General features: G+C 54.6%; 1 protein-coding gene across 1 annotated transcript in view; it reads left to right on the top strand.

Annotated features, from left to right (window-relative positions):
- Nucleotides 1-14367, top strand: part of SMAD6 (SMAD family member 6) — a 75362-nt gene extending 60995 nt beyond the window's left edge. Inside the window, exon 4 of the mRNA XM_004276223.3 lies at nt 13573-14367. Coding sequence (XP_004276271.1) covers nt 13573-14114 — 542 coding nt within the window. The 3' untranslated portion in view covers nt 14115-14367. The remainder of the gene's footprint in view (nt 1-13572) is intronic.
- The last annotated feature ends 349 nt before the right edge of the window (nt 14368-14716 follow it).

The raw sequence follows: 14716 nt of genomic DNA, 5'->3' as shown, positions 1-14716 counted from the left end.
GAGACTAAACAGAAGCACAGTTGACAGTTGTGACAATTGCGCTCACATTATCGCTGCATTGACTTGAGTCGTGCAGCGTGTGCCCATGTGTACCTGGACACAGACTAAAGCATTACTCTGAGAAACTGTTACTGAGCTGATGACTCATTTTCCCAAGATGCTTGGCCGGGGGTGAGCGGGGGTGGGGCACCGCGCAGACAGTGGAAGGAGCACCTTTGGCCTCCGAAGACGTGGATGAGCCCTGGTCCTCCTTCCTCGTTAACCCCCTGTGGGCAGTCACCCAACCTGTCTGGGCTTTATGTGCCATAACCTAAAATGGGCTTGGAGAATTGGAAAACCTTCCACGGTTAGAAACAGTATTCTACCATCACTGTCAATGGGGGTAGAGCCACCTTCTTGGCTTGGGCTACAGGGGCTGTGAGAACCAAGCTTCGCCTCCTTCTGCTTTGGAAACGGGTCCTGGACTTGGGGCTGAGGCATGGGGCGCAAGTCTGCGGGGCTGTGTCCACCCGCTGGCCTGATGTGATGGACGGACCGCCTGGCGCGCTCCCTTCTCTGCACCTCTAGCCCCATATCGAACAAGCCATCCCTCTCCAGGCAGCTTGGAGCTTGGGCACGGAAGGTGCCGAGCAGCTTCAGCGGCTTCAGTTTTACGCAGGAGCACAACCACAGACAGGAGGCCGGCTCGCAGGCGTGAGCTTCTGCCAAGCCCTAGGTCATCTTGCAACATTTTTGCAGGGAACCTTTAAAGCTCATGTTACTGTGCTCTTTACAGCAGATATTAGTATTTAATTGGGGCTTAATGGTCTCTGCAGTCAATATTAGCTTTTTGCTTATTATAAAGCACTCTTGTGTGTTCCAGAAATGTATGTGATCCAGGCAACCCTCACTTGAAGAAACTCCAGTCTGTAGGACCCTGTGTTCACTAAAGAGGTGTGGATCACGCACCTTCGTGTTACAAAAGGATATTTTTAAGGGAAGGATTTAATGCAAGGATTTAATTTGAGTGCCCCCACCCCGGGACTTTAATTTGGGGGTGTTTATCCCAAAGTGCATCTTTAATGTAAATAAGGCAGGTGTATTTGACTTGCAAAGGTCACATGGTACTGGCTCGTTGGTAAACGACACCAGGCTGGTGTTAGATGAGGCGTATTTTTGAGAGCTTTGCAAATAAGAGAACCAGCTCCCCATCCTATTCTTTGGCTCTTCCGTTGACAGCCATGCTCCCTGTTCCATTCACCCTCATAGACTTAGCGAGTCTGAGAAATTAAATCCACCCCCATTGCCAGACAACTGTAGGCTTTAGGCTTTTTTTTTTTTGAGCCACTGAAACAAGTGTGGCACATAGCGAGCTCATCCGGCATTCCATTGGTGGGGCTGCATCATGAGGAAGTAGGGATGCTGCTTCTCCCTCCCCCGCTCAGTGTCCTGGCTTCTGAGCCTCAGTGGTGTCATCTGTTCAATGGGAACGGTACGGCTGCTGCATCTTTTTCAGACCTGGGGAAAACCCGATGATTTCCCAAGTGCCCTCCCAGCTCTTGGATGTGAAATTCCATTCAGCACCCATTGTTGACAGCGCCCTGGTCCGGTGGCAGGGTGCCAGGTCTCAGGGGGAGGAGGGGCAGAGATGAGTGACGCCTCATGCCAGGCCAGCCAGCTTGCAGGTGGGTGCGGTGGAGACACACGCCCTCCTGACGATGGCATCAAAGAGTGTCATGGAGGAGGGGCCGTGCAGTTCAGACGCAGGGACTGAGGAAGGCTTTTCAAAGGAGGTGACATCGGGGTCTTGACGGTTGAGTAAGAGTCTGACAAACTTTGGGGAAGGGAGGAGGAAACTCATGTTCATCAAGTGCTAGTTACCGTTGTTAGGCCCGTCATGAACCTGCCCCCTGCCCTTGACCCCTTTGAGTGAGTTATTATGCTGGCTTCATGGGTGTCCAGTGAGTGCCCCACTCAGGGCCCGTGCTCAGAAGGGGCCTCAGCTCAATTTAAGGCTATGCTTTCACCACTGAAATTCTGAATACTTTTTGAACAAGGAGCCCTGCATTTTCACGTTGCACTGGGCCCCCCAAATTCTGTAGCTGGTCCCGGCCCTCAGAGACGTAGTCGCCTGCCCACAGTAACCCAGCTGTTAAGATCTGCACTAGTTCACCTCTCTGCTGCCTGTGGTCTCAGGGAATCTTCCAGATCAAGAGAGAGTGGGATGGACAAAGTACACACAGAGTGGGGTGTTCAAAGCACAGGGAACTAAGGGATCCCAGTAGCAGGGGTGCCTCCCCTGGGATGTTTCTGCACCAGGGCAGGTTCCTGCCCCGCAGAGCTGCTGAGACAGGCTCATTGAGGGCAGTTTTAAGGTACTTTGCTTTTATGGCTTTACATTGGGTCCAAGTAGAAGTTTAAGGCAGGAGGTTTGCCAATAAAACTCAAATTGTATTTGGGAAATAAAAGAGAAACGGAGCTGTCCTGAATTCCCCCAGCTCTGGTAGGCTGCAGGGCAGGAAAGTACCCCCAAATGAGCTTCCTTGAAGCACACCGCCAACTGCCACAGATCGCGCCCCCCAACGCACCTCTGACACATGCCCAGGCTGTCCCCATCTGAACCCCCAAAGGGCCGATTTTCTTCAACAGGGAAGTCAAGTTTGGGCTGAGTCAGTGAACTTTGGCACTTGAAGCCTAAGGTGTGAAAACCCAAACTCCGCCAAGACAGGAACCCAGAGAGCAGCCAGGGGCCTGGTTCTTGTGTGAATTCAGGAGTTTGGCCATCGGCAGGGCAGACCCGCAGCCAGGGAGGACTGGGGGGCCCCTTCCCTTCTCACACCCGCCTTCTCTTTCCTGGGGACTGAGGTACCCAGCTTCACTATCGTGCACACTGTGTTTTTAGAATCTTTCCAGGGGCAATATGAAAAGCCAGGCTTTCCCATCCCAGGGGGTCTCTGGCTAAGAAAACAAACAAACACACTCAGAGTCTGACTCTGTGATAAAACAAAAGAAGACCTGGAATGGGAGCAAAGTTCAGAGCCTTTTGCTGCAGAAACTGGTTCCTTCTGGAAAACGTGGGGCTGATTTTATAAGCCGCTTATCGCCGGCTCTCCCCTCCCCTCAAAGACAGATGCTTTTCACCATCCTTCCTTCCAGGGCACAGGGAACCAGAATTCTCCCACCTGGACCTGGTTCCCTGTTAGAAGTCTGAGTGGTTCCCCTGCCCTGCCTCCTTGGGTGGCTTAGGGTGTTGGGCTTTCCTTTAGGAGCATGGGGCCAGGCCAGGCCGGCACACCAGTGTTTCTGGGGTAGAGTTTCTCGTCAGTGTTTCTCACTCTGATGGAGAGTGATCTGATGGCTGCCTCCGTGGGGCTCTCAGAAGCTGGAGCTGTCTGCAGAGTGGTTTTAAGAAGGGCGCTTGGACCACAGAGCACCGAGGTCTGGGGAGAAAAGCCACTGCCCACTGGGCCCAGGGAACCTGGAACAATCTTGCCAGGGAGGCAGGGCGAGAAGGATGCTGATAGAAGTCTTAGGTCCTGGTAGGTGCCAGGGAAACTACCTGTGGAGGAGACTGAGCAGGCCTGTGTGTATTAGGGCCCAGGTGAAAGCTTGTTTTATGTCAGGGTTACAAGAGGAGTTCGTCTTTTCAGGATCTGTTTTGACTACTGCACAAGATAGATGAATGGAAACCTTCCCCACCTCAGCCCAGACCGCCACTTTGTTCAACCAGAGACCTGGGGCCGAGGAGGCTGGGGTCAGGGCACCAAGGCCAGAAGAAAGGCCTTCCTGCCGGGCCCAGCAGGCCTCTCTCTAGAGAAGGCCAGTTACGACTCAGCTGGGCGGCCACTGACTATCCTCATACTCCCGTCCCTCTAAACCCCTCAGGGCAGGGGTTCCATGGACTCCCCAGAAGAGCAGAGGGAGCAGATGAGGCAGCAGCGAGGGCACAGCAGAGAGGAGCTGGGCTCAGAGGCCGTCGGTCAGGGTTCCCGTGCTGTACTGCTGTGTGGCCTCTGTCCCTGGGGTCTGTCCTCTGAGAATGGAGGTGATTCTGCTTCCTGGACTTGGTGCCGAGCACAGAGCACCCGGCAGCTCCCACACTCCAGTTACTCAGCCAGGGTCAGCAGCCCTTTCCCAAGGTCACCCTTCCTAATTGCAGTGCATTTAGAAAATGCTCATTGTGTTGAGGAGGGGTGGTGGGAGTGCATGGGAGAAACTGTACTTAAAAACCAAAAAAGTGTATGTGTTTGCGGGGCTGCATAGGGGACCATAGATAGCTGTTATATGGCATGGTTTCTGAAAAACCCCAGTCTTCCTAGAAGGTGGGCAGCGTGTGGTGGGGTCCCCACATTGCCACATCCAAGGGCCACTTTTCACATCCAGTCTTTATAGAGTCTCCACGTGCCAGCTTGGAGTGGACACGGGTGGGTTATTACAGCACAGTCCCTGTACCATTACTCGGCAGGCCTCTGGAGGTTTGCAGCCCATAGGTTGCAACCGTGAGAGAGTAATGCAAAGCCCCCTGTCTCTAGATAGATGTGAGCTTGAATCCCAGCTTTGCAACTTCCTAGCTGAGGACTGTGGACGCACTACCTGACATTCAGGCCTCAGCTGCCTCTTAAAATGGGAATTACTGAGACGATTGACAGTATGTTGAGATACTGCATTTAAAGTGCTTCATACTCTGCTTGGCACTTGGTAAAGGTTCATTAAATGTTGGCTGGTAAATCATCATCATTACTATTATTACTACTACTACTACTGGCTGCCTTATTTTATTGTTATTATCACTACTACTAGTACTCCTCCTCTTATTTCCCCTTGGTTCTCAATTCCATTGGCACATTGCAGGTATTATTATTACCTAATATGACTACCCTTATGAACTATACAGGCTGAGTCAATCTATTAAATAATGTATGCAAATAACATATAGAGATAAGATGGTGGTAATAATACTAGTAAAAAATAATAGCTGTTACTTATGGAGTGCTTATTTTGAACCAGGGATTACTCAATGCACTTGAAATTAATCCCAGCAGCCCGAGGCAGTAAACTCTGATTGCATCCCCATTTTACAGATTAGGAAACTGAGGCCCAGGGGGTGAAGTCACTTACCCAAGATTTCACCACTAGTGAGTGGCAGAGCTGAGATTCACATGCAGGCAGCTTTACTTCCGGGCCCTGTGCAGGAGACACCCAACTGGTCCTAGCCACTGTATTGTGAATTCTCTTTCCTTCTTAAAATTAAGGGTACTTTAATTAATTAATTAATTAATTAACTTTTGGCTGTGTTGGGTCTTCGTTTCTGTGCAAGGGCTTTCTCTAGTTGTGGCAAGCGGGGGCCACTCTTCATCGCGGTGCGCGGGCCTCTCGCTGTCGTGGCCTCTCTTGTTGCGGAGCACAGGCTCCAGACGCGCAGCCTCAGTAGTTGTGGCTCACGGGCCTAGTTGCTCCGCGGCATGTGGGATCTTCCCAGACCAGGGCTCAAACCCGTGTCCCCTGCATTGGCAGGCAGATGCTCAACCACTGCGCCACCAGGGAAGCCCCTGTATTGCAAATTTTCCCTGTAACCTTGGCAAGTTCCCTTCCCTCTTTGGGCCTCAGTTTTTGCATCTGCAGAATCATGAATTTTGGCCACATGGATCACGCATTTCCTGGCCTCCCTCCTCCCCTTGCTGTCATTCTCCTTTTGCACCACACACAACACGCGCGCGCGCACACACACACAGAGCAGAGAGGCTGGTCGACTGTCTGCTAAGTGGTGGCAAAGCACAGTCCTTGGCCCCAGAGACCAGCGGCTGAAAGAGCCCCCAAGGTGGACCCCGTGCAGGCAGTGGCGGTGGCTAGACCGCCCGTGATGTAATGACCGATTAGGAACTTCCTCTTGGAAGCCTGGCTTCCTCTGGGGGCCAAAGGTGCTGGAGCTGAGGTGGGGGTGGGGAGGGCCAGGTGGGAGCGAATAAGAGGAAACTCCTGTCAGCTGGGCCCTGCTTTTGGAAAGCGTTCAGCGGAGAGGCTTGTTCTAAGCTGTTGACCATTAACATGGCCCTGTGCACATTCCTTCTCTGCTTTTACTGCCGGATCCCAGTGGATAAAGGACTGGTCTCCCCCTCCCTTAACAAAGAAAAAAAAAAAAAAGAGCTTCTAATTAATGCTGTATCTCTGGACTTGTTTCAAAACCTGAAGCCATTTCTGTAGCTTAAAATGACAAAGGAAGGTTAAGTGGAAACTTCTTTTCCCCTCTTTAGTTTGATAACAAAAACTACTTATCTAATGGGCAAACAAGGCTTTTAAAGGGGTGTTAGGTTAACCAGATGCAGGGCCACATAATTACTCCCAGGCCTGGGAGCCTCAGATGAAAAAGCTGCTGGTTGGATGGGAACTTAAAGCCACAGGCATGACATGGGACAGAAGAAAGGAGTTTTCCAGGAGGGTAGGAGGCCCCAGTGGGGCCCTGTGCAAAGGGGATTGGAAAAGCCAGCCCTAGGCTCCTCTCTGGCTCTGCCACCAACTTGCTGGGTGACCCTGGGCAAGTCACTTAACTTCTCTGAGTCTCTGAGTCTCCCTTCCCAGCTCTCGATGGGGTCTGCCCATGTTTCATCGCTCATTGAGGTGCGGCTGGGCCAGCCCCAGGAGAGGCAGGGAGGCTGCTAAGGCCCAAGGGGATGTGAAGCAGCAGCAAAAGCTTTGAACATGGAGGAGCATGAGCGGCCCAGCCAGGCCCTGGAGACCCGGGGACTCAGGGTCCAGCTTCCTGCGAATGCTCTGAGCCTCCACATCCAGCTTCCTTAGAGTCTAAGGGATCGGAGACTTTAATCTGGGCATGTCTCTGGTTTGCCTCCCAGGATGGGTGAGTCCAAGGCGGTCTGGCCCAGTGGAAAGGGGGGAATCACAAGGAAAACAAGCTGCATTGCGTATGCTCAGGCTTTTGGAGCGTGCGGCCCACGGGGGAGCACACAGGAACGTTCCTGCCCTTTGTTTTGACAGAAAACTGCTGATTTGAAGAAGCTAAAGGCTTGCTTGGGATTTCAGCTCTCCCTGCCTCCCCCAGACGCAGTTGGCCCCCTTGGTGCCCCGGCACCCCAACAGAATTACACGTTGGGCTCGAAGCACCCTTGCTGGGCAGAGAGGCCGAGAGGAAGGAACGCCAGCCGTCGGAGGGGCCGGCTTCAGTGCAGGGGACCTACTGTCAGGCCAGTCTCCTGCCCGCCGCAGGCATCACCACCCTCTGGTGGCAGGAATGTGGGTGCCACCAGGCGGCCAGGCCGCCCCTCTCTGGCCGGGAAACACAGGGCTTGTCCCTTGGACCACCTGGGAGCCCTGCTGGGACCACTCCAGGATGGCCACAGAGCGCTGGCCTAGCAGCACATTTCCACTATCTTCGTTGTAATTCTTTCAAGGCACCCTAGGTACAATGAAATGCACAGCTCTCTAGTGCATAGGTTATGATTTTTGACAATGTCTATACCTGAGTTCCCACTGTACCAATCAAGATATCAAACATTTCCAGCACCCAAGAAAGTTCCCTCATCCCCTCTCCCCAGAAGTAATCCCTGTTCTGATTTCTGTCGTTGTGGGTTAGTTTTATCTACTCAAGAATTTCGTATCAATGGAAACACACAGCACGTCTTCTGTGTCTGGCTTCTTTCACTCAGCCGGGTGCATCTGAGATTCACCCACATTGTGGTGTGTTTCAGTAGTTGGTTCGTTTTTATTGGTGAGTCGTATTCCACTGTGTGGATGAGGCTTACTTTTGTCTATCCATTATCATAGTCTGTTTGGCTGCTATAATAACGATACCATAAATTGGTGGCTTAAATAATGCATATTTATTTCTCACAGTTTTGGAGTCTGGGAAGTCCAAGATCAAGGGGCCGGTAGATCTGGTGTCTAGTGAGAACCATTTCCTGGTTCATAAATGGCTGTATTCTTGCTATGTCCTCACACGGTGGAATGAGGGAGCTCTCTGGGGTCTCTTTTTTTTTTTTGCGGTACACGGGCCTCTCACTGTTGTGGCCTCTCCCGTAGCGGAGCACAGGCTCCGGACGTGCAGGCTCAGCGGCCATGGCTCACGGGCCCAGCCTCTCTGCGGCATGTGGGATCTTCCCGGACCGGGGCACGAACCCGTGTCCCCTGCATCGGCAGGCGGACTCTCAACCACTGCGCCACCAGGGAAGCCCTGGGGTCTCTTTTAAAGAGCACTAATCCCGTTCATGACCTAATCACTTCCCAAAGACCCTACCTTCTAATGCTATCACATTGGGGTTTAAGATTTCCAACATGAATTTGGGGCGGGGGGGGGCACACGCAAACATTTAGTCCATAACGTCCATCCTCCTGTTGATGGACATCTGAGCTGCTTTCCAAGTTTGGGTGATTACGAGTAGAGCTGCTATGAACATGCATGAAGTCACAGAAATGTAGAGCTCATTGTTCAGAAAGGAAGACTGAGGCCAGGAGAAGGGAGATGGCCTGCCTGATCAGGGCCAGGAGGCTGGACACCGGGCTGCAGGCCTCCTGACCCCCGGCCTGGTGCCGCTCCACCAGATCTGCCCCAGACATCGCGCCAGACCGCGCCTCTCCTCTCCCCCTTCCCCTGGAACCCTTCCAGCTGGGACCCAGAGTCTGGCTGGGAACTAGGCCAGGCCTTGAGCAGGGGGTAGTGAGCAGGAGTTTCGGTCAGAGCGCGGTCATCTTTGATGTTGTTCACTCGGGTCTGACTCCGCGGTATTTATTTGCAATTAAGGAGCTGGTTCCTAATTAGGCTGATGGCGGGACCACAGCCCTGGAGCCACGAGAAGCAAAATATCTTCTGCAAGAGACTATCCCCTCGCGGCCTGAGTGGCAGCCCAGGCCGCAGACGAGAGGTGTGGTGGGTCGGGTGGGGCTCTGCGTCTGTGAGGAGTGGAGAGGTGACCCTGGGTTTGGGGGTGCCTGCCTTCTCAAAGAGGGTGGGTCAGCTTGTTCTGAACACACGGCATGAGATCTGAATATGTGTGTGTGTGTGTGTGTGTGTGTGTGTGTGCGCGCGTGCGCACGTGCGCAGGTGCGTGTGTGTGTAAATAGAACCCCAGGAGCACTCATCTGTGTCCCCCACGTTCAGTTATTCATTGCTTCACCCTTCATTCCTTCGCTTACTGAGCATCTCTTTGCATCTCAGGTACCGGGCTGGGAGCTAAACCTTAACATTTGTAAAGTACCTTACCGTTTGCAAAGGGCATTGCCGTCCATTGTCCTATTGTAACTTCCCGTGCTGGGGAGTGACCCTGGGTCGTGACCCGTGACACCCCTAAGGAGCCCTAGCCTTGGAAGGGTTAGGCCAGCGCTGGGACGGATAAACAGACAGCTGCTTCTTTCTGCTCCCGATTGGTCTGCTGCCAGAGTTGCCAGAAAATCCAAAGATGGACTGTGCAATGAGGCGCTCAGTTACGAGTAAGTCCGTTTTACAAATGGGGAGACTGAGGCTTGGGGACATTCAGTGGCTTGTTCATGGCCACCTATCCAGTCAGTGGTGAGAGCTTAGGTCTGTCTCACTAGGAAACCTTTTGGATCATGTGACAAGCATTAGGTTAGAATCTGGGGTCTCTAGTTCTGGTCCCACTTCTGCCACCCACTGCTGTGTGTCCTTGGGCAAGTCACCCGGTACCCCCGGAGGTGCCATCTTGGAGGCACAAGGACATTGGACTCAATTGATAGTTCCCACAGGCCAGCCTCCGGACTAAGTTCTCATTGGCCCATGGTGCAAGAAATAAGAAAGCTTCTTATAATCTAAATGTATTAATTTAAAATTTTCTGATTTACGTCCTACCTATTTTGTGAGTATCAAATTACTTTCTTTTGTGCTAGTGATAGTAGATGGTCTTGGGGTTTTTAATAAGTCTGTATGTGACAAAATAAAACCGTGGTAACCTTATGACATTCCCAACCCCTCCATTAAACAGTGCATTGGTTTGTGAAAGCCCAAAGCATTGGCGCTCCCTGGATGAGATGATGCCGGGGGAACCCTGCAGCTCTGGAGCCCAGAGACCCTCAGAGCTAGGTGGGGACGGGGATGCCCCAAGCATGGTGATGGGCTCACCTGCCGGCCTGCTTTCTCAGGATCAGACCTGAGACCCTAGTCCTTGCCCAGCACCCCCTTGGGCCTGAGGGCATCGGTCCCACCTGCTGGGCAGGATTCCTGTGGGGGGTAGGGGTGAGGGCAGTGTGCCAACACTTGGGATCTATTTTATTTCCTTCCTTCGTCCCTTGTAGGTGTTCCAAGAGCACACTGGCGATACATGCAGACTTGGGACAGATGCAGAAAGGACTAAGACCCACCCCTTCCTCCTTGAGAGTTGAGGCCAGCCAGGGGCACAGACACCTGCTCAGGCCAAGGGAGGGACTGCATTTAAGGCTCTAGGCGCACAGGAGGGAGAGGTCAGAGAGGGCTTCTCAGAGGCGGCAGTCCATCCCCTGGAATTTGGAAGACGTGGCCTGGAGCCCAGGCCTGATGAGTTGTTACCCAGTCTGTTCAACCAAAGAGGCCGCGGAAAGTGAGGCCTGGCCCGGGGAGTGTCCCTGAGCGCCACGGATGGGGCAGGCTGGGCCCTAGGGCAGCTCCAGGGTGGCGGGGGGGGGTGGGTGGGTGGGTGAGGGGCTGGGGTTCATCCCCACTCACAGGGTCCCATCCCCCTGGGAAGAGCGCTGACTGGGGCAAGGCCCGGGGACACAGGTGTTGTGAGATGGGGGTAGAGGGCGAGGGCGCATTTAGCTCGGCAGGGGTGGGAGGTACTGAGAGGAGGGGGACAGGAAGGCCCACTTGGCCTTGAATTGAAAGCCTTTTAGGAGCTGGGAGGGAGAAATTACCCCACCCCCTCAATCCCATTACCCCCACCCCCTGACTGTTAAACTGCTTCTCTGCCTTTTACGACAGCGTGGCTCCCTCCGGGGGCGGAGCTGCCACTTGATGACTCGGGTGGCCTCTCTGAGCTTATCGGTGGAGGGGATGGCAGCACTCCCTCGCTCAGTGGGACTGGCTGAGTCTTCAGGGAATGAAGACCTTTCATTTCTGGGGTGGGCAGTGACTCACCGGCTTGTGGGCGAGCACCTCTAGGACTCACAGACCACGAGAGCAGTCGTGGTTACAAACGGGGTGAGGTTTCGAGAAGGGGGGCATTTGCTTGGTGCCTGGGTTTTGGGGGGTGTCTGCCCGGAGTACGGAGAAGAGCTGCCCTCGGGAGTGTGGCCTGGCACTGATGCTGGCTCACTAGCGTGTGCCCTTGTCCGGTTCTGGCACCTCCGTGGGCCTCAGTTACCACACCTGTGAACTGGGGTGATAACAGGTGCGACCAAGGCCATTGTGAAGAAGGCGCCTGGCTCGTGCAAGGCACTCAGGGATGCCTGTTGTCTGTCTTGTCACCCGACATTCTCCAGGCATAGCTTCTTTGCTTCCCCGCCTCTCTGTGCCTAGTGCACTAACGGAGTTCTTGTCGCTCGGTGAGAAGGTTGGCGTTGCAGTTTCACGGCCAGGCTGGGATGGTGCCGCTCTCCTGGCTCTTGGAAACTCTCAGACCAGTGCTGGATGGATGGATGGAGAAAGGGGCAATGGCTTGGGCTGTTCCTAGCTGTCCACCTGCTGGGGCTGGCCTAGTGCCCGCAGCTGTGTCACCTACCACGGGCTAGAGCTGTCTCTCTGCGCACTGGCTAAGGGGCAAGTCAGCTGAGGGCAGGGAGCAGGGCCTCTTCCCCCATCCCGGCCATCAGCTAGAACCACGAGGGGCCTGGATGGGGACTGTGAGACAGAATGATATGTCCTCAGGGGCTGGCCTGGGGACCTGCGGCTGGGATCTTAATGCCAGGCAGAGGGCAAGGGGCATGCCCTTTGGGACTGTGCCCAGCCCCAGGCCACAGCAGAGCAGGCAGCCCACAGGAGGCCCCTCAGGTGGACATTTTCCTGCTAGGTGGGCCTCCCAGCACAGAAGAGAATGTCAGGAGCCCTGTCACCCGGCTGCTCTGGGGCCTCTAGGCGGGGCTGGGCTGAAGGCAGACAGAGCTGACCTCACCCAGGCTCCTGACGGAAGTTGTTGGCAGTGCTTTCTCCCTCAGGTTTGATTGGACTTTTTTTTTTTTTTGGCGATACGCGGGCCTCTCACTGTTGTGGCCTCTCCCGTTGCGGAGCACAGGCTCCGGACGCGCAGGCTCAGCGGCCATGGCTCACGGGCCCAGCCGCTCCGCGGCATGTGGGATCTTCCCGGACCGGGGCACGAACCCGTGTCCCCTGCATCGCCAGGCGGACTCTCAACCACTGCGCCACCAGGGAAGCCCCTGATTGGACTTTAATCTGTTTCTTTTGGAGAAGCCGAGCCATAAAGGGCCTCAGTGCGTCCTCATCAGGCCTCCAGCAGACCTTCGCCCTCTGCAAAAGCCCCAGCCAGGGGCCTGTGTGGGAACACGTAACCCCACCGGGCAGTCATGGGTGCCCACCTGCTTGTCAGAGCCCTGAGCTCAAAGGAGAGACCAGATGTCAAAACGCTTCAGAATCTGAGAAGCCGGCCACACCCGAGAGCAGTGAGGAGGGGGCTGCCCTTCAAGATGGGCCCCTTGCCTATACCTGGTATTACGCCTGGTCTCAGAAAATTGTTAAATTCATGCAGACATGTAGAGATGCCCCAAGCTGGAGTGCGGAGGGATCCCAGTCATCATGCAGGCCACCCCTTTGCCGTCTGTGGGGAAACTGAGGCCCGGAGAGGAGCCGCTGGCAAACTGGAGCCCTCGAGGAGCGATTTCCTTTTGCACTTAGAGACACTCTGCTTCTCTGTCTCACAGAGGTGGCTACAGTTCTGGTGAAAAGCTGCACTTCCTGCCCAGAGAGCCAACTTGAGGGGCCGGGGGTGGGGGTTACTGGGAGACCCTGCGTAACGCTCCAGGCTGAGGCTGGGCGCCGTCGGGCAGCCGCGATTCCCATTCTGGGCCGGAAGAGGTCCTGGGGGCCACATTCCCCACCGCACCGCGCCTTCCTATGCCTGAGTCCCCTCTGAGGGAGGGTTTATGCCCTCTGATAGCTTCACCCCGCTCTGTTCAGGTTGAGGCCTGGACTGACCGGGTTCAAATCCCGGTGGTGCCACTCGCCGGCTGAGTGGCCTTGGGCAGGCTGCTTGGTGGCTGCCAAGTCCCGGAAGCTCGTCTGTAAAGTGAGAAGGTGGCCTCCGCACAGTTATGGGAGGACCCAGTGAGTCACGTGCGGAGTGAGGAGTGCAGAGCACAGCACCCGGAACAATGTAGATGCTCACCAGTCAGTCCCTCCCTTGGGTGTGTGGGTGTGTGTCCCTCTCCTGCTGGCTTGTAAAATTCTACAGGCAGGAGCCGGGTGTGGTTCGTGTTTGGGTACCCACAGGCACCTGGCACGGTAGGTGCCTTGCCTTCGTGTGTGTCTGGGGGTGGGGTGGGCGGTGAGGTCCTGCTGTGGGTTAAAGCTGAGGACGGCCTGGCCCGCAGTAGTGCTCCCCATGTCTGTTGGGCGCCAGAGACCCCCCTCAAAGCCCACCGGCCAGGCGGCAGTGCCGCTTCCGCTGCCCTGGAATAACACCCGCGTGCCCTGTGCTTGCCCTGCAGACGCCAGCATGTCTCCGGATGCCACCAAGCCGAGCCACTGGTGCAGCGTGGCCTACTGGGAGCACCGGACACGGGTGGGCCGCCTCTACGCGGTGTATGACCAGGCCGTCAGCATCTTCTACGACCTACCTCAGGGCAGCGGCTTCTGCCTGGGCCAGCTCAACCTGGAGCAGCGCAGTGAGTCGGTGCGGCGCACGCGCAGCAAGATCGGCTTCGGCATCCTGCTCAGCAAGGAGCCGGACGGCGTGTGGGCCTACAACCGCGGCGAGCACCCCATCTTCGTCAACTCCCCCACGCTGGACGCGCCCGGCGGCCGCGCCCTGGTGGTCCGCAAGGTGCCCCCCGGCTACTCCATCAAGGTGTTTGACTTTGAGCGCTCCGGCCTGCTCCAGCACGGGCCCGAGCCCGACGCCGCCGACGGCCCCTACGACCCCAACAGCGTCCGCATCAGCTTCGCCAAGGGCTGGGGTCCCTGCTACTCCCGGCAGTTCATCACCTCCTGCCCCTGCTGGCTTGAGATCCTCCTCAACAACCACAGATAGCGGCCCGCCACCCGCCCCGCCAACGGGGGCCCCGTGCCCAGAGACACAGCCCCCACGGACGACCCCCCCAGATATCATCTACCTAGATTTAATATAAAGTTTTATATATTATATGGAAATATATATTATACTTGTAATTATGGAGTCATTTTTACAATGTAATTATTTATGTATGGTGCAATGTGTGTATATGGACAAAACAAGAAAGACGCACTTTGGCTTATAATACAGATATATTTTCTTTCTTCTCCTCCTTCCTCTTCTTTACGGTTTTTTTTGTTGTTGTTGTTTGTTTTTTTTTTAAAGAAAATGATACAGCAGAGCTAGGTGGAAGAGCCTGGGTTTGGTGTATGGTTTTTGAAATATTAATGCCCAGACAAAAAGCTAATACCAGTCACTCGTTGATAATAAAGTATTCGCATTATAGTTTTTTTTTTTTTTAAACTGTCTTCTTTTTAACAAAGAGGAACATGCAGGGCTTCTGTGGGTTTCTGACCCATCAGGCATCCCGAAACTTGATTTCAATCTTTTACCAGTTAAAGAGTAGAGGGAATTACATTGAAAAGGGAGGAAGGGGGCTTCCCTGGTGGCGCAGTGGTTGA

The sequence above is a fragment of the Orcinus orca genome, chromosome 2 (assembly GCF_937001465.1).
Source record: "Orcinus orca chromosome 2, mOrcOrc1.1, whole genome shotgun sequence".
NCBI classification, from domain to species: domain Eukaryota; kingdom Metazoa; phylum Chordata; class Mammalia; order Artiodactyla; family Delphinidae; genus Orcinus; species Orcinus orca.
This window is presented reverse-complemented; position numbering and strand designations above follow the sequence as displayed.